General features: G+C 52.2%; 2 protein-coding genes across 2 annotated transcripts; one reads left to right on the top strand and one right to left on the bottom strand.

Moving 5' to 3' along the window:
- Positions 1-900: 900 nt before the first annotated feature.
- Positions 901-8287, bottom strand: pfdn2 (prefoldin subunit 2). The gene is made up of 3 exons (XM_069941164.1): positions 8063-8287; positions 4168-4291; positions 901-1257 (listed from the first exon to the last, which is right to left on the bottom strand). The coding sequence occupies exons 1-3, from the start codon at positions 8245-8247 to the stop codon at positions 1090-1092; spliced, it is 477 nt and encodes a 158-aa protein (XP_069797265.1). The 5' UTR covers positions 8248-8287; the 3' UTR covers positions 901-1089.
- nit1 (nitrilase 1) lies at positions 8058-16227 on the top strand. The gene is made up of 7 exons (XM_069941161.1): positions 8058-8341; positions 8604-8761; positions 12374-12616; positions 13331-13434; positions 13848-13981; positions 14719-14844; positions 15838-16227. The coding sequence occupies exons 1-7, from the start codon at positions 8294-8296 to the stop codon at positions 16114-16116; spliced, it is 1092 nt and encodes a 363-aa protein (XP_069797262.1). The 5' UTR covers positions 8058-8293; the 3' UTR covers positions 16117-16227.
- Positions 16228-19176: the final 2949 nt, after the last annotated feature.

Genomic DNA, 19176 nt, shown 5'->3' on the forward strand with positions numbered 1-19176 from the left:
ACTCAGTCTGGTGTCTGACTCACTCATTCATGAACAAAGCAGACTTAACATGGGTCAGTCAGTTTGTAGATGACACAGTAGTATTGTGGATGCTCTGGAGGGCTGCCAGAGGTTACAAAAAGATTGACAGGATGCAGAGCTGGTTTGAGAAATGGCAGGTGGTTGAACCCAGAAAAGTATGAAGTGGTTTATTTTGGTTGGTCAAATTTGAGGGCAGAACACAATGTTAATGGCAGGACTCCAAGCAGTGTGGATGAACAGAGGTCTTGGGATCCAAGGGACACTCAAAACTGCTGAACAGGTTAATAGTGTTAAGAAGATGTATGGTGTGTTGGCCTTCATTAATCTTGGGATCAAGTTCAAGAGCAACAAGGCAACATTGAAAGTCTACAAGTTCTTGGTTAGACCCCATTTGGAATATTATATGTTTAGTTCTTGTCATCTCAATACAGGAAGGATGTGGCTGCTATGGAGAGAGTGCATAGGAGATTTACAAGGATGCTGTCTGGATTGGAGAGCAGGCCTCATGAGGATAGGCTGAGCGAACTTGGCCTTTTCTCCTTGGAGTGACAGGATGAGGTGCACAACTGATATATGTGCACAAGATCATGAAAGGCATTGATCAAGTGGATACCCAGAGGCTTTTTGCCAGGGCTGAGATGGCTAAGACAAAGGGGTTTGGGAGTAAGTATGGGAACGACACAAGAGGCAAAGTTTTCACACAGAGAATGGTGCAGGCAGGTACAATAGGATCTTTTAAGATGGATACATGGAACTGAGAAAAATGGAGGGTTACGCAGTCAGCACAACAGGTCCATCGTGCTGTAAACTTCGAAGTTCCATATTCATGACCAACTGTGACCAAGCTGAGTGACACGGTAAAAGACTCCAAAACCCAGATACAACCAACCAGTTTACTGATCACGTTAACAGGTACAAATATTACAACAGAGGTGTGACGCAATACAGGACAGGGAAGGGGCCCCGGGGCCAGAGTCTGGAGAAGCAGAGGGCCATGCCCCGCCCATGGGCCCATGCCCCACCTATGGGCCCCGGAGGTGGTGCAGAGGAATTTGGCGTGGGATCCAGCTAGGACACCAAGACCCCGGTGCCTGTGCTCTTGCCACTGGAGTCAGTGTCCCGGGCTGAGCGATCCTCCTCGTTCATCAGCCGGATGTTGTACTTCTCCCGGTACTCTGTCAGCTCTCGGCCCTTACTCTGGATCTGGCTGTTCAATTTCTCGATCAGTTTCATCACCTGCAGGAAGTGGAGAAGGAGCGACAGCAACATCAGCTCAGCCAGATGCACCATAGCGCTGCACATACCCTGGGATGCCACAGGGAACCCCAACCTACGAGCTTTGGAATTCCAACCAAAGTGCCCTGATTGACTGTTCATGGGACTGACTCTTTAGCCCATGACAATTATTCACACCCACTCCAGTTTTCATCTCTTTCTCCACACCCAGGCACCAGGCAGCAACCATTAACCACCCATCCCGCACATCTTTGGGATGTGGGATACCCTGAGGTGGGGGGGGGGGGGTCCACAGGGAATATGCGTAAAGTGAGAGAGCGAGCGTGAGAGCAAGATGGGGATCAAATCTGGGTCTCTTTCAACATTATCATAGAACCACAGAACACTGCAACATGGAAACAGGACCTTTGGCCCATCTAGTTGGTGCTAAACCATCATTCTGTCTGGTCCCATCGATTTCCATAGTCCTCCCATCCATGGACCCATGCAAATCTTTCAATATCAAAATCTAACCCACATTCACCATCTCAGCTGGCAGCTCGTGCTACACTCTCTCCACTCTGAATGAAGGAGTTGCCTCTAAACTACTGTTTATCCATGTTTCCTAGGACTTGATCAGCCAACTTCAATGGGAAAAGCCTGCTTGCTAAAGTCTTTAATCCCTGGAGCATTAGAGAATGAGGGGAGATTTAATAGAGGTAGACAAAATTATGAGGAGTATAGAGTACACACAAGCAGGCTTTTTCCACTGAGGTTGGGCAAGACAAGATGATATGTCTACAGGGTGAAAGGTGAGATATTTAAAGACAATATCAGGGGGAAGCTTCACACAGAAGGGGTTTTTTACACTGAAAAACCGTGTTATTGCTGTATGCACAGAACTGAAAAAAGCCACCTCTGTGTGCCCATTGAGACTACCTAAGTTGCCGGATCGAAGCCAGGTAAGTATAGACCCTTAATCCACCCTCAATGCTTTCACAAGAGTGCTTGAAAGGTGGATAAAACTCTGCTTTCAAGCACTGTGCAAAAGGGGCTAAAGAGTGGTGAGAGTGTGGATCTGCCATCTTAAGTGGGGAATACAAGTTTGTTTTTGACATTTAAGAAACTTTTGGATAGGTTCACGAGAGGGGATGGAGGGCTATGCTCCAGAGTCAGGTCAATGGAACTAGGCAGAATAGTTTGGCTTGGACTAGATGGGCCGAAGGGTCTGTTTCTGTGCTTCACTGTTCTATGGAGCTAGAAGGCAGTGGCACTACCCACTGTGCCTCACACATTTTGTGGCAGCGGAAGGAGCATCACAACTCAGCACCAAGATAAGGCCGAGGTGGAGACGTTGCTGACATTAACAGGAAGATACTGAAGGATTGTGGTCTCTCCTCTTCCTCCCTGGCTGTAGAAAGGAGAATCAAACCTGGCAGCTCAGACTCAGAACCAACAAGAGCAGCACTGAAACCAAGGAGGTGAAGGGGAATGGTCAGCAGGTGTTTCTGTAACTGGAGCTTGTCCACAGGATGTGTCCCCCATCCCTCTTTGCTGTAATGATTTAGAACTAAACACAGGTCAAAGATGGTGCAGGCAATGCTGTTAAACAACAAAGTCTGCAGCCGTTGAGGTCAAGGGAGGTACACAAATGCACCGGAGAAACATCCATAGGAAATAGTGGGCAACCAACCTTTCAAGCCTGAGCCCTTTATCAAGGCACGAGCAAAAACAGGTAGGCGCCTGAATAAAAACATGGTGGGGGGGAGGGGGGTGGGAGGAGAGGAAGGGCAGAGGGAAGAACCCAGGTCATAGTAGATATAGGAAGGAGTGTAGAAGAAAAAAGCTGAAAAGTGGAAGGGAAAGGAGTGGGGAGCTGGAGGAAAGGAGACAGACGCAAAGCAGGAAAGTGTAGGTTGATGTTAATGCCATCTGGTTGCTGAAGGCACAGATGGAACTCAAGGTGTTCCTCCAATGTGCTGGTGGCCTCCATTAGCAGTGCACGAGGCCATAGACGTGTCATTTTGGCAAAGGGGTGTGGAATTGAAATATTTGCCCCCAACCCGCCCCCCCCTCCCCCACACACCTGCCTGCCTGCTTTTGCTTATTTGTGACCAAGAGCCCAGGACCAAAATGTTGGTTGCCCTTTACATCCTGTGGATGCTGAATGATCTAGTGAGTTTCTCCTGCAATTGTAGACATTGTGTGGGCAAACAGCAGTGAGAGTGTGTCGGACTGACAGTGGAGGAGGGGAGAAGTAGCGAATGCACTTTAATAGGGTGATGCAAAGTGGCAAAGGATGTAGAGCAGCAAAGAGTACATCTGTCCTCAAAGGGGCATGGCAGCCCGATACAGTTATCAAACAGGCAGACAGGATATGGCTTCAGGAAAGGGGTTGTCAACTCGAGAGGTGCAGAGGAGATTCACCAGAAAGTTGCCAGGACTCGGGCAGGCTAGCTCTTTATTCTTTGGAGTGCAGGTGGATGAGGGGATGATTTTTCAGAGATGTACAAAATAATGAGGGGGGGGGGGTGGAAAAGAGAGGGTGAATGCAGAGTCTTTGGCCCAGAGTCTGGGAACCAGTAGAGATTTAAGGTGGGAGAGGGGGAAAAGAATTAACAGGAACCACAGAAGGTGGTGGTTGTATGGTATGGGCTGGCAGAAGAGATGGTTGAGGCAGGTACTGTGCAACGTTGAAGAAACATTTGGATGGATACATGGTTAGGATGTTTAGAGGGATATGCGACGAGTGTGGTAGGACAGTTTGATCAGCAAAAACAAGTTGAGCCAAAGGCCCTGTTTTCACACTGGATGACGGTGGGTGTGTATGGGGGCAGTGCTGGAAACATGCCCTATCTGGACCCTGGCGACAATTCTAGCCACTATGTCCTAGAACAGAGTGGGAAGGGGTGGGGGTGTGTGCCTCCTCACCTGTTGTCGGTTGTTCTCCAGGGCTGGGAGAACTTCTTTCACCGTCCGCTCCACCAACACCCCTCCCACCATGCGGTAACACTTGCGGCTGGGGTCCACCTCCACCAGTGTGTCAATGACCAATCTGTAGGGGAAGGGCACAGAAGGTGTTGCTGTGGCTGCTGGCTCACTGTCTCCCGTGAGATCCTCCAACCCAAACTGGAACTCAGAATCCCACCACACATCCCCAAAATCCTGCCGAGGGACAACTCCTCTTCGCCCCCCCCACCAACCTTCTACACCCCACCTTCCCCCAACACCCCCACATTGAGCCCCAGTCTCTCTCAACCCCCACCAATCTCTAACACCCCAATGAGCCTTGGTCTTCCTTTGACCTGACCCCAACACCAACCACTGGTTTCCCTACACCCTCTGTCTTTCTCTTCACCGACAATCAAAACAGACGGAACTCAAGGATGCGTGTTTAGCCCACTGTTGTACTCACTGTACACCCATTTCTGTGGCCAGACACAATTCAAATGCTATCTATAAATTTGCCAATGACACCAAGGTTGTCGGTAGAATCACAGATGGCAATGAGGAAGTGTTCATGAGGGAGATCGATCAGAGAGTTGAGTGGTGTCACAGCAACAATCTTGGATTCAACAACAGTAAAACTAAGGTTGTAGTTGCGGACTTCAGGAGAGGGAAATCAAGAGAACGTAATCTGGTCCTCATCGAGGGGTCAGTAGTGGAAAGGGTCAAGAACTTCAAATTCCTGAGTATCAACATCTCTGAAGATCTGTCCTGGCTCCTCCATGTCAATACAATCACAAAGAAGGCTCGCCAGCTGGTATGCTTCATGAGGAGTTTGAGGAGATTTGGCCCATCACCAAAGACTTGTAAATTTCTAAGGATGTCCCGGGTAGAGCATTCCTACTGGTTGCATCACTGTCTGGAATGGAGGTGCCAATGTACAGGACAGGTAAAGACTACATACAGAGGGTTGTGAACTCAGCCAGCACCATCACAGCATAGTCTTCACCCCATCAAGAGCATCGACAAGAGAAGGTGTCTTAAGAGAGCAGCCTCTATCCTCAAAGACCCTCACTACCCAGGCACACTACCCTCTGCACACTTACCATTAGGAAGAAGGTACAGGAGCCTAAAGACGAGCACCCACCTGCACTAGGACAGCTTCTTCCCTCAGCCATCAGATTCCCAAATGGACAATAAACTACAGACACTACCTCACTTTCTCCTATTTTTAATCACTCATTTAAAATATAATCTGGAGCAATATTTACACCTGTGGAGCAGGTGTAAGCATCCCCAATGACTTAAATTCCATAAGGCTTTCAGAAAATCCAAGTAAATCGATTCTTTTTGTCTGCAGTGATGAGTTAAAGAAATTCATTCATGTCTCTGTTCTAAAGGGATGTGTTTGTATTGAAGCTATGGCCTCTGGTCCCAGAATTCCCCACCACAGGAAACATCTTCACATCCACTCGATCCAGCCCTTTCAGTATTCAATAAGCACCCCTCCCCCATTCATTCTTCCAACTCAAGGGAGTGGAGACCCAGAGCCAACATGCACTCCTCATAGGTTTAACCCTTTCATTCCAGAGTTCATTGTTGTGAACCTCCTCGACCCTCTCCAACCATCCTTCGATAAGGAGCCCAAAACTGCTCACAATATGCGATCTGACCACTGACTTGTAAACCCTCAATATCACATCCCTCCTTTTTTATTCCATCTCTCTCAAAATGAATGCCAGCATTGCATATGCCTTCCTTACTACCAACTCTACCTGTGTTGACCTTTAGGGACTCATAGGTCCTTCATCACCTCCAATTTATGAACTCGTCCATTTAAAAAAGTTGACGCCTTCATTCCTTCCACCAAAGTACATGATCATACACTTCTCTACATTGTATTCCAAATGTGTTTAAGATCTTCTGCAGGCAGTGCTTCCTCAACACATCCTCTTCCTTCCTCCTCTCCTCATATTGTTTGCAAACTTGGCCATAAATTCTATCATCTAACTCATATAATGTGAAAAGCAGTTCTAGCACCAAGCTCTGTGGAACACCACTAGTCACTGGCAGTTAACCAGGAAATGCCCCTTTTATTTCTACTCTTGCCTCGTGCCAGTCAATCATCCATTCATGCTCAGTTCAATGCTGGAGAAACTCAGCAGATCAAACTCAGCAAAGCAAATACATAACAACATTTCAAGCTTGATCCCTTCATCAAGGTATGAGCAAAATTACCTAAAATGGATGAGGGGGGGGGGGTGGGGGGGTGGCTTGGGAGGAGGGGGGGGGGAGAAAAAGTCACTGTATATGTGTGAAAAATAAATAGTGTATATCATGGCTAATGTGATTTATGGTGTGAAAAATAAAAAATTTTAAAAAAAAGGTATGAGCAAAATGTGGGCAGGTGCCCAAACAAAATTGTGGGGGAGCAGTCCCACAGGCAAGAGGTAATAGGTGGATAAGGGAGGGAGGGCACACCAGCAAATAAAAGGAAGCTTCTGTGGATGTATGGAAAGGGATGGAGCTGGAAGAAAGAAGACAGAAGAATGGGGAAAGATAACAGGGAGTGGGCTAGCAGCAACCAGAGAAGTTACTGTTAATGCCATTGGGTTGGCGAGCACGCAGATGGAAAATGAAGTTTGCTACCCCAATTTATCAGATTTCTGGTTTGAGTGCAGATGAGGCCATGGAGAGATGTCGTCACGGGAATGGGATGCAGTATTGAAATGGTTGGCCATTAGAAGATGCGGAAAGATCAAAATTGAGAGAAAGGCATAGAATCCTTGCAGGGGACTGGGTGTGAAGGTAGTTGTGGGGGTGAGCAGGTTTGTAAAAAATCTGTAGGAAGTGTCTCCCGAGATGGAGACAAATCAAGATGGGGAGAGCATCACCAGAGATGGACCAGGTGAATTTGAAGTCAGGCTTTAAGTTACTGCTACCCCTTCTACCCATGCTACTATCTTTGATGTAATACCATGAGCAAATGAGAATTTATTGTTATGAAAGTCAGTGTTTGCAGCAGCATCTTAGTGCAAACATTCATATTCTAACCATCTTACAACATTACTATATAAAGAAATGCACAAAAAGTAAGGCAGTGTCTTTGGTTCATTGATCACTCAGGAAGGAATCTGATGGCATCAAGGAAGAAGCTGTCCTTGTGCCAGAGTCCTTGACTTAAGACTCATGTAGCTTTCACCCCGGATAGTAGCAGAGTGAAGAAGGCCTGGCCTGAGTGCTGGGGGTCTTTGGGGATAGAAGCTACTTTTTTCATGAAGATGTCTACGATGATGTCGCAGGCCGAGTTTATTCTTGTCCTGAGAGTTGGCGTCTCCATATCAGGCGGCGATGCAACCAGTCAGAATGCTCTCCACGGTACACTTGTAGAAATTTATGAGTCTTTGGTGACCTACCGAATCTCCTCAGAAAGTATAGCCTGCAAGCCTTCTTCGTGATTGCATGAACGTGGAGGCTCCAGGACAGACCCTCGGAGATGGTGACACCCAGGAATTTGAAGTCCTTGACTCTTACCACTACTGAGCCCTCAATGAAGACTGGGTGGTGTTCCCCTCACTTCCTCCTGAAGACCACAATCATCTCCTTGGTTCCTCATATGCAGTACATTGTAAAAGGCTTTCAGAAATTTTTGTCTGTCCTCCTGTTTGACGCTCCAACAAGTTTGTTAGGCCAGAGCCCCCCTCCATGCTTCTTTTACCATGATCGCCCTCTAACCCACTCCCGCAGTCCTGGTACTCCCATGGCCATCCACCTGCCACCGATACCCCCGTCCCCCTCCGCCTTGCCCCCCCTCACATCCCTCCCTAACGCCCCGACCGCGCACGGGTCTCTCGACATTCCTGGGCCCGGCCACACCTACCCGTGCTCCGCCAACTCCTGCTCCAGCTCTGCCCCCTTCCCGACCAAACGGCGCTGCTCCTGCCGCAGCCGGTTGAAACCGGCTAACACCTGTTCGGGACTGGGCCCGGAGCCTGGGGCTCGGGCCCGGCCCCCCGCCTGGTTAACAGCGGCAATACTCCCACCAATTCCCCCTCCGCTCTCCATTCTGCGGAGGCGGCGACTGCGCAGTCGCCACTGTGCCGGCTTTTATATGGTGCTTGAGGTGGCCGCAGATATCTGGACCTTCCTATTTTATCAGGTGACAAAAAGATAGAGCGAATGGCTTTTTGTGTCTTTATTACTGGAAGAAATCTGTTTGAATTATCCTTAATCTTCTGTTTCCCCTCACACACCACCCTAAGTAATCCCTATGCCATTGGTGCTCTGGGATTAGTAAGGGACTGCTTAAAGTGGGATGTGTGATTAAAAAAAGGGTTGCTCTAGACCCAATGGTTACTGAAATATTTTAATATGAAAGAATCTGGTTCAAGCATATTCTGGCCGCCTCATTCACCCATCAGGTCCCATCGCACGTTCGGGTCGTAGATTTTGGGATAAGGCACTGGAGCGGCCACCTCAAATGCGTGTGGAACAAGACCCCAACCGTCATCTTGGGTCACAGCGGCCATTTTCCTCTCTCACTAATGTGTCTTCTACAGGCTTGCAGAAGGATCAGCAGGTAATTTTTCCGGCGCCTTCGTCCTCCATCCAAATATTTAAAGCCTTCTCGGTTAGAAGAGCGCAGAGATATTTTCAGTCAGGCTAGTCTACTATGATAGAGGACCCTAATCCCCCTTCACTTGGGCGTGGGCTGTTGCCATGACGGCTTTAGGAGCAGCCAATCAAAATGTGTTATATTTGAATATGCCAATTTTACACGGTCCCCGCCTCTTTGTTGAACACTGATTTCCACCTTCCACCCTTTGACCCCAGCCTGCCTCCCTAACCCTGACCTTTGACCCTCACCTTCCCACTTCATTCCCTTCACCACCTCCCTAACCTTTCACCCTTATCCTACCATTTCGCATCCACCAAGTCGGCACCCACGCCGGGCCCATTGGTTGGGTTGTGGGTTACACCTCTGGGCGCATACCGGGTGCTGCGTACACTGGCTCTGGGTGCACACCAGCTCCAGGCGCACACCAGGTGCTTCGGGCTCCGGGTGCACACCAGATCCAGGCGCACAGCGGGTGCTGCGGACACTGGCTCCAGGTGTACTCCAGCTCCAAGCGCACAGCAGGTGCTGCGGACACCGGCTCCAGACGCGCTCCGGGTGCTGCGGACATCGGGTACTGCGAACACTGGCTATGGGTGGACACTAGCTCCAGGCGCGCTCTGGGTGCACACCAGCTCCCGGCGCGCCGGGTGCTGCGGACACCGGCTCCGGGTGCACACCAGCTCCAGGCGTACACCGGGTGCACACCAGCTCCAGGCGTACACCGGGTGCACACCAGCTCCAGGCGTACACCGGGTGCACACCAGCTCCAGGCGTACACCGGGTGCACACCAGCTCCAGGCGTACACCGGGTGCACACCAGCTCCAGGCGTACACCGGGTGCACACCAGCTCCAGGCGTACACCGGGTGCACACCAGCTCCAGGCGTACACCGGGTGCACACCAGCTCCAGGCGTACACCGGGTGCACACCAGCTCCAGGCGTACACCGGGTGCACACCAGCTCCAGGCGTACACCGGGTGCACACCAGCTCCAGGCGTACACCGGGTGCACACCAGCTCCAGGCGTACACCGGGTGCACACCACCTCCAGGCGTACACCGGGTGCACACCACCTCCAGGCGTACACCGGGTGCACACCACCTCCAGGCGTACACCGGGTGCACACCACCTCCAGGCGTACACCGGGTGCACACCACCTCCAGGCGTACACCGGGTGCACACCACCTCCAGGCGTACACCGGGTGCTGCGGACACCGGCTCCGGGTGCACCCCAGCTTCAGGCGCACACTGGGTGTTGCGCACCCCGGATGATGGAGGCAGGACACGGTATCTCCTTTCCCCGCCGCAGCTCAGCACCTCTCCTCCGCCCTCATGAATGGTCACAATCTCTCCCTGACGGTGGACCATTGCTGTCGCCCCCCTAGCCCGGCCTGACGTCACGCAGCAGGCTCGTGCACCTGTTCCACCACATCGCACAGCGCGGCTGACCTGCAGCAGCGAGCCCGCCCGCTCCTATCAAGGGAGAGGGACTTGAATGGGGAAAAGAAATAAGAAAAAACATGGCCACGCACGGCCTATGGACCCCGGGACCATGTACAGCTTTCTGCTTACACCCCCACATGGTGGACAAATTAACGTCTGGCTCCAGGTGGCGCAGGACGGACGACAGAGAGCTTAAAAGCCGGACTGTCCGTCTTGAAACCGAACATCTGGCCACTTCACCCCTTCAGAATCCTGATTTTTGACTTGCGACCCTGCATTGCACTAGCCTGGCTGTGCCCCACGACCTCTCCCTTGCATTTTCATGACCCTTGACCCCAGCTTCCCATGACATTGAACCCACCCCTCGACCATCCCACCTTCCCATGACCCTTCCAACCGATTTTGCCCCTCCACATTTTGAGCATTTCAAAATTCATGTATTGTCATGTAATAAAACAGAAAATGTAACATTGGTGTAATGTTCCACCAGACAGATTTGCCATCAGCAAAATTGCACAGCGCCCCTTACAGCCAGAGAAAGAGGACCAAATAAGAGAGTCCCCCCCCCCCCCGGGGCCATGGAGTGTCCATGGATTCGCCTCCAGCACTCCAACAGCCTTCAGTCTTAACCAGTTCTCAACCTTTTTCTTTCCCCTCACACACCACCCTAAGTAATCCCTATGCCATTGGTGCTCTGGGATTAGTAAGGGACTGCTTAAGGTGGGATGTGAGTGAGAAAAAAGGGTTGAGAACCACTGCTCTAGACCCAATGGTTACTGAAATATTTTGCTTGTCCCATTTCCTTTGGAGTTATGAAACCATGGACATAACGAGTCAATTAGGTGCAATTAAAGCAGTGGTTTTCAACCTTTTTCTTTCCACCCACATACCACCTTAAGCAATCCCTTACTAATCCCAGAGCACCTATGGCATAGGGAATACTTAAAGTGGTATGTCAGTGGAAAGAAAAAGGTTGAGAACCACCCATCAGCAACCTGAGCTCTGCCATGATCAGGACCCCTTGGCATCCCTTCACATCTCATTTCCGATACTTGATACCCCTTCAGCCAGTTCCCAGCAGCCCTCAGCTTGGTGTGCCCTTTGACCGCAATCGCCAACAGCCGGCATCTTGGGCCCAGACACCCTGGTCGTGAGATTTTGAAATAAACCCCCATCGGATCCTTTAACGGCTGTTTAAAGCCCACACAGAGCAGTCAGAATGGGCGGTTGGACCCCTGCAGGGGAGTCCTGTGATTTCGCTCCCACTTCTCCACCATTTCCGTTGTGAACCTGGCTCCAACCTTGATCCCACATCCCTCAGGATATCCCCCCCCCCCCCCCACATCCCACTCCCATCTCCTGCTGCTTGTGACTCCCTTAGCCCAGCCCCCTCCTGCTTCACCCCACCCACACGGTCCCTCCGCTTCCTGTGATCCTGGCGCCCCAATCCTTCCCTGAGTTCAGGATTTTAACTTGAGGAGCTGTCCCATCTCTTTCTGAAACTACTCCAGAACTGATGCTGTGGTAGCTAATATAACGAAGGCAGTGTGCAGGGGGTTTGCAGTCAGGTGGGGCATTGCGTGGATGAGGGGTGTTGGCACAGGAGAGGAATGTTAGGATGAAGGTGACTGAATAGTCGAGGGTGGTGAGGAGGAGTGGCCATGCAGGGGGCAGCTGGGTGGTTTGCCAGCAATGAGGGTGGGGAAAGGGATATTTGCATGAGGAGGAAATTATATTGAAGCTTGTTAGGGGGGTATATGGGCCTGGGGGGGGGGAGGAGAGGGGATGGGGAGTGAGGAGGGTGTGGAGAGGAACAGCATAGGGTAGGGAGGGAGGGGAAGGGGATGATAACAGGTGGGGAGGGGGAGGTGAGGTGTAGGGAATGAGATGGAAGGTCTGAGGAGGGATAGCATTCGAGGAGTAGGGGAGGGGAAGGGAATGGAGGAGAAGGGAGGGGGAGAGGAAGGAGGAAAGGGGACAAAGGGAGCGGAGGTGAGATGGGGATAGCATGGAAGAAGGAGGGGAAGGAGGAAGGTGGAACACAGGGAGAGGAGGGAAGGGAGGGAGGATCGAGGGGAAGAGGGAGGGAGGGGTGTGAGTATGGGGTCCACTCTCTGCTGCTCTCCCACAGGGGCCTGGCCATGTCAGCAGTGAAGAGGTCTCTGATCGGGGTGTGCCAGCTGAGCTCAACGGGGGACAAGAAGCACAACTTCCGGGAGTGTGAGCGGCTGGTGAGGGAGGGGGTGGAGAGGGGGGCTTGCATGCTCTTCCTGCCCGAGGCCTTCGACTACATAGCATCCAGCACTGAGGAGACCCTCCAGCTCGCTGAGACCCTGGAGGGGGAGGTGGTGCAGAGATATTGTCAGCTGGCCAGGTAACGGGGCAGGGGTCTGCCCATCCACTGTACTCTGACCCCATCCCCATCGTTGGCCCATCCACCACTCCCCAACTGTAGCCCTATCCCCCATCTTGTCCCCTCTTCCCTATCCCCGCACCCTCATTCCCATCGGTCACTGCCATCCTGTCCCCATCCCCCATCGCTGTTCCCTCTCCCCATTTTCCATCCACATTCAAATCCCATTCTCTGTCTCCAATCTCACCCCTCTCGCCCCTTCCCCCTCTTTCTGCTTTGCTGCCCTAAGCCTCCCTCCATCAGTATCTCTCCCTCTCACCCCCTCCCCTCTCGCATTCCTCTCTTCTCACTTCCCACTCTTACCCCACACTCCCCTTCCTCCACTCTCTCCCCCTTATCTCCCCCTCCCTTACCCTTCTCCCTCTCTCTCCCCATCCCACCATCTCCCTTTTCTATTTATTCCTGCACTGCTTCCCTGAGTCTTCCTCTACCATCTCTCTCCCCCTCTCATCCCTCTCTCCCTCCCTCCCTTGCCCTGCTCTCACCCCACATTCTCCCTATTCTCCACTCTTTCTCCCCTTCCTCCCTCACTCCCCACTCTCTCCCCATCTGTCCCCTCTCTCCCCCTTCTCCCTGCACCATTGTCCAGAATCTCTTCCTCCCCCCTCTCCCCCACCTCCACTGCACATTCAACCCCCCCCCCCCATCCCACTACAAGAGTATGTTGCCCTGCAGGGAGACCGGTGTCTGGCTGTCCCTCGGTGGGTTCCATGAGCGAGGACCGGACTGGGAACGGGACCGGCGGATCTACAACACCCACCTTCTGCTCAATGAAGCGGGTATGGGGCAGCGTCGATCCTAGGCTGGGGTGGGGAGAAACTCCCAGCCTGTCAGGGGGAGGAGGGGAATAGACCCCAGGCTGTGTGGAGGAGAGCATAGGCTCCCCAGACTATAGCAGTGAGGTGGGGGGGGGGGGGGGGGAATGGGAAATGAGAACCCAGACTGAAGAGGATGGGAATGGGGAGGAGTCTGGAGTCCAAGCTGAGGTTGAAGGGAAGGGTGTTTGTGCTGTGGGGCAGGGGCTATGTGGTGTCATGGACAGGTCCGTCGTGTGGGGGACGTTGTCTGTAGTGTAATGGATGGGGTCCATGCTGTGTGGGTGGGGGTCTGTGGTGTGGGGGAGGGTCAGGGGTCCACGGTGTCATGGACGAGGTCCATGCTCTCTTGCTGAGCCACCTCTACCTTTCTCCAGGACAGATCGCTGGGCTCTACCGCAAGGCACACCTGTTTGACGTGGACCTGAAGGGTCATGTATCCCTCAACGAGAGCAGCTTCACCATCCCTGGACCACAGATCGAGCCTCCCGTCGCAACCCCGATAGGCAAGGTAAGAGGGTCAGTGCAGAGGGAGTTTCCCCCTGGGTTTGACCTATGCCCTGGAAATGTGTGATGGGATGGTGTAGAGGGAGCTTCCCATGGGTCTGATCTGTGCCCTGGGACTGTGTGTAGAGGAAGCTTCCCCATGAGTCTGTCCCATGCTCCGGGAGTGTGTGATGGAACGGTACAGAGGAAGCTTCCCCCTGGGTTTGACCCATGCCCCGGGAGTGTGTGACAGGACAGTGTGGTGGGAACATTCCCCTGGGTCTGACCTGTACCCTGAGAGTGTTTGATTGGATAATGTCGAAGGAACTTTCCCCCTGAGTGTGACCTGTGCCCTGGAACCATGTGATGGGACGATACAGAGTGAACTCCCTTTGGGTCTGACCCATACCCCGGGAGTGTGTGACTGGATGGTGTAGAGGGAATTTCCCCTGGGTCTGATCTGTGCCCTGGGACTGTGTGTAGAGGTAGCTTTCCCCTGGATTTGACCCATGCCCTGGGAGCGTGTGATGGGATGGTGTAGAGGAAACCTCTCCCTGGGTCTGACCTGTGCCCTGAGAGTGTGTGACTGGATGGTGTCGAAGGAACTTCCCCCTGAGTGTGACCTGTGCCCTGGGAGTGTGTGACGGGATGATACTGAGAGAACTCCTTTTGGGTCTGATCCATACCCTGGGAGTGTGTGACTGGACGGTATACCGGGAACTTCACTCTGGCTCTGACCCATGTGGGCCTTCTCTTGCACAGATTGGACTTACAATTTGTTATGACCTCCGATTCCCAGAAATTTCCTTGGCCCTAGCCGCTGCTGGGGCAGAGGTCCTCACCTTCCCTTCTGCCTTCACAGTGACAACCGGCATGGCACACTGGGAGGTGAGCTATCTCCATTGTATTTCAGCTGTGAAGTATTACTTTTCAATGGTGGTGTGTGTGGTGGGTGGGTATAATGAGGGGGGGTTAGAACCATAGAACATTACAGTACAGAAACAGGCCTCTTCGGCCCTTCTAGTCTGTGCCGAACCATTTCTTTGGCCTAGTTCCACTGACCTGCACCCAGTCTATAGCCCTCCATATTCATACATCCATGTACCTGTCCAAATTCTTAAATTTAAAATTGAGCCCACATTCACCATTTCAGATGGAAGCTTGTTCCACACTTCCACCACTCTCTGTGTAAGGAAGTTCCCCCTCATGCTCCCCCTAAACATTTCCCATGTCCTCTGATTCATATCTCAGCTACCCTCAGTGGAAAAAGCCTACTCTGTCTATCCCCCTCATAATTTTAAATACCTCATTCTTCTATGCTCCAGGGAATAAAGTCCTAACCTGTTTAATCTTTCCCTATAACTCAGTTCCTGAAGTCGAGGCAACTTCCTAGTAAATCATCTCTGCCCTCTTTCCATCTTACTGATATCTTTCCTGTAGTCAGGTGACCAGAACTGCAAACAATGCTCCAAATTTGGCCCCACCTTATACAACTTTACCTTAACATTACAATTCCTGTACTCAATGCTTTGATTCATGAAGGCCATTATGCCAAATGCTCTCTTTACAACCCAATCCACCTGTGATGCAACTTTCAGGGAATTATTTATATGTATTCCCAGATCTCTCTGTTCAACCGCACTCCTCAGAGCCTGACCATTTACCATGTATGTCCTCCCTTCTTCTCCTCCTCTCCCACCCTCTCTTTCCCCACTTTGTCTCCTCCTCTCTCACACCTATCTCTCTCCCCTCTTTCTCCTCCTCCCATTTACCCCATCATTCCCCTTCACCTCTTTCTCTTCCCTTTCTCTACCCACCCTGCTCCCCTCCCTCTCCTCTTTTCCACCCTGTACCACTGCCCTGACCCTCTTCCTTCCACAGCCTCTCCTGCGGAGCCGTGCCATCGAGACCCAGAGCTACGTGGTGGCAGCAGCGCAGACGGGCCGACACAACGTGGGCCGGAGCTCCTACGGCCACTCACTGGTGGTGGATCCATGGGGATGCGTGCTGGCCCAGTGCGGACAGGGTCCCGGGCTCTGCTGCGCCCTTATAGACCTGGACTACCTGTGCCAGCTGCGCCGACAGATGCCCCTGGCGCAGCACCGGCGCCGCGACCTGTACGGGGCAGTGGGAGCCTGCCCCCAGACCCACAACCTCTGACCTTGCTATAAAGCAGTCCAGAGCTACAATCCAGCCTTCCAGGTTTGTCTTGCAGAGAGACAAGACCTGTTAGTGTACATATTAGTTTATTAAAGCTGTCTTATACTCGCACTGCTGGTGTGGATATTGTCAGTACATGTCCATCTGTCTGCACCCTGCCCCGGCCACTCAGCTTGGGATCCTCTCCACCTGGACAGCGATTTCCCCCCCCCCCCCTTGGTCGACAGTAAACACTGAATCCAAACCTATCTCTGCTCTCTCCTTTGTCGACACCACTTTGCCTCCATTACCTTGTGCTGTGTCGGTTTCATAATCTCCTTATCAGAGGTTTTCTGTAAGTCCAAACAACCACAATTACCTTATCAATTCAGTGGTTACACCCTGACCAACCCCGGGGTGATAAATCCAAACCGACTGTGCCATTATTTTCCATGGTGTGTGACGGTGCAGTTGCTGTCAGTCTGTGGGAACGCTGTGGGAGCAAGGAAATTCACCTATGCCTCCTGCCAGCAGTCCTGTCCTAGAGAGGGCATCCTGCTCCCACTCACCTCCCCATTGAATCTGATCACTTTCTCTACTCTCTCTATCAATTTCTGGGGTGAAAGAGAACTTGGGTGGGTGAGGGGGGGGGGAGAGTTTGAGAATGGGGAGGAACAGATTAGAGATGGAGGGAGTGAAAAAGATAGGGAGGATGAGAGAGGAAAGGGTGAGAGAGAGAGAGGGGGGGAGAGTGAGCTGGAGAAAGAGTGTTTTGGAGGAGTAGCACTGTGGGCATCCTGGATTTCCAGTATTTCTGATGCAGGTGAGGCCATTTGGTCCATGCTGTTCTAGCCTTCCGCACTGGGTATGTGTCCCCACATGCCCTGGTTTTTCAACCCCACTCTCTCCTCAGTACTGGTTAATGGTGGGGAAGGTCTCTGCCTCCATGTCCTGTCAGTCCCAGAGCCTCACCTTCTGGGGAAACCCCCCCTCCCTCCTACCCCCTCCAGTCCTCACCCCCAGTTCCTGGACATCTTGACCCACTGCTCAGGGAAGTCGCTCCATCCCATTGACTTGGGATCTCCCATCATTTACCTCAGCCCCACCCAGACTGCTGTTCTGGGGGTGGGGTGGGAAACAACCTCATCCTCTCCAAACCTTCACATTGTCAACATTCCAGTGCTGGTGACCCCTGGTATATTCCCCCACCCTGCACTCCGGGGAGGGGTGACTATGATTTTTGCTTGTACCCTGTCTGGTTCCAGCTCCCTCTCCCTGCTCTTGTGCTGCTGCTCATAAGGCGACTCTCCCACTCCGCTTCTGGGGGTCCTGGAGTGACCGATGAGGTTAGTGTGGGATCTGCAGACTCTGCCACAGACAGGACAGGAAATGTGTGACGGGGCGGATAGGCGGGGAGTTTGTGAGCAGGTGGGCTCCTTCCACCACTAACACAGGTCTGTGTGTTCCAAATCCCATCTCAATCCCATCCTAAGTGTCCCCTCCCTGAGTGTCTCAGATCAAATATTCCCTGGAGCCAGTGGGGACATTGTGTTTCTTCACAGATCACATCCTTGAATCTTTCCCTCTACCTGCCCGGGGACCTCAGCCTGTGGCAGAGCTGTTCCGGGAGTCTGGATCCAGGTCTGATCTGACTAGTGGACTGACTGGGTGTAACTGGGACCTCAGTGCGGGGGTCGTTGGCCTGGGACAGGACACTGATATTGGTTCACTAATCCTCCCAGAGGACTTTGTGGGATCTCTCCAGTTCCTTTGTGGGTAATCTGGCTCTCTGGAGTGGTTAGGAGAAGAGGAATCATTGCTGCCTAGGAGACCAAACATCTGGTGCCAGGCCTGAGGTTCAGACATTTAGACTCCCTGCCCCTGGATGGCCTATTGACAGTAGTGGTAGGAGTCACGATCAACCAGATGTGGCTCTGAGTGGTTGGAAGCAGCTGTCTCCAGACTATCGTACAGCATGGACACCCTACCCCACTCTTGAGAGTGCTCACTGCTGTCTCGGAACTCAAACTCTAATCAAGTGTCCCCCCGCTCTTCGAGACCCAAGATGACGCCGGTTAGCGTAACACTACGGCAAAAGCGCCAGTGACCCGGGTTTGAATTCAGAGCTGTCTGTAAGGAATTTGTACATTTTCCCTATAGGTTTCTGGGGGCTCCAGCTTCCTTCACATTCCACATACTAGAAGGTTAGTGGTTTAATTGGCCACATGGGTGTATTCGGGCGGTGCGGGCTCATGGGCCAGAAGGAACCCTGCTGTATTTCTAAAATTACAAAATATTAAATTCCTTTAAATTCACAAAATTCGTCAACTTTTGCCTGCCTTAAAGACACAAAGGAGTGCCACCAGCCCAGGGCCACCACCGATAAGAGAAAGGAAGCAAGAGTCCCTTCAGAGCCTCCTGCGCTCCCACAGCTTCAGCAGTCGGCCAGCCTTCTGTGCATTCCAGCCACGAAGTTGAGCTCCCGGATCCGATAGGTTCTCAGCAGCCGAGGCCCCTTCGAGAGCCCTTCTTGCATCTCAATCCTGGGCCCAACACTTGGTTCTCAACCACTGAGGTCGGGGCGGCCTTGGTCCAGGAGGAGATGTGCTCGGCAGTGGGATGTGCATGAGTGAGAACTGGTGAGTGCAAGCTCCTCTCTCTGAATCCATTTCCCCCCCACCCCCCACCCCCCCCACCGAGGCAGAGTCACACCCTTTGACCTGCTGCCAAGGTACGGTTTGCTCTGTGTGCCATTCAAAGAATTGCCAGATTCTGCCATCCTCTTGTAATTAAAAAAAGTTAGAAAGGAAAAGAAGCCCTTGCAGAGATGCCAACCAATCTCCTCTGCTGCTCTGGGGACCTGCTCTCCGTCTCAGCCTCCCTGATCTCTGCTCCTGCCAACTACTAAGGAGGCACAGTTAGTGCAGCGCCAGCAACCCAATTACGAATCCAGCGCTGTCTGTAAGGAGTTTGTATGTTCTCACCATGCCAGTATGGGTTTCCTCCGAGTGCTCCAGTTTCAAAACATATGGGGATCGTAGGTCAATTGGGGCGGCATGGGCTCGTGGGCCTGAAGAGCCT

This window comes from Narcine bancroftii, chromosome 5, assembly GCF_036971445.1.
Source record: "Narcine bancroftii isolate sNarBan1 chromosome 5, sNarBan1.hap1, whole genome shotgun sequence".
In the NCBI taxonomy this organism is placed as follows: domain Eukaryota; kingdom Metazoa; phylum Chordata; class Chondrichthyes; order Torpediniformes; family Narcinidae; genus Narcine; species Narcine bancroftii.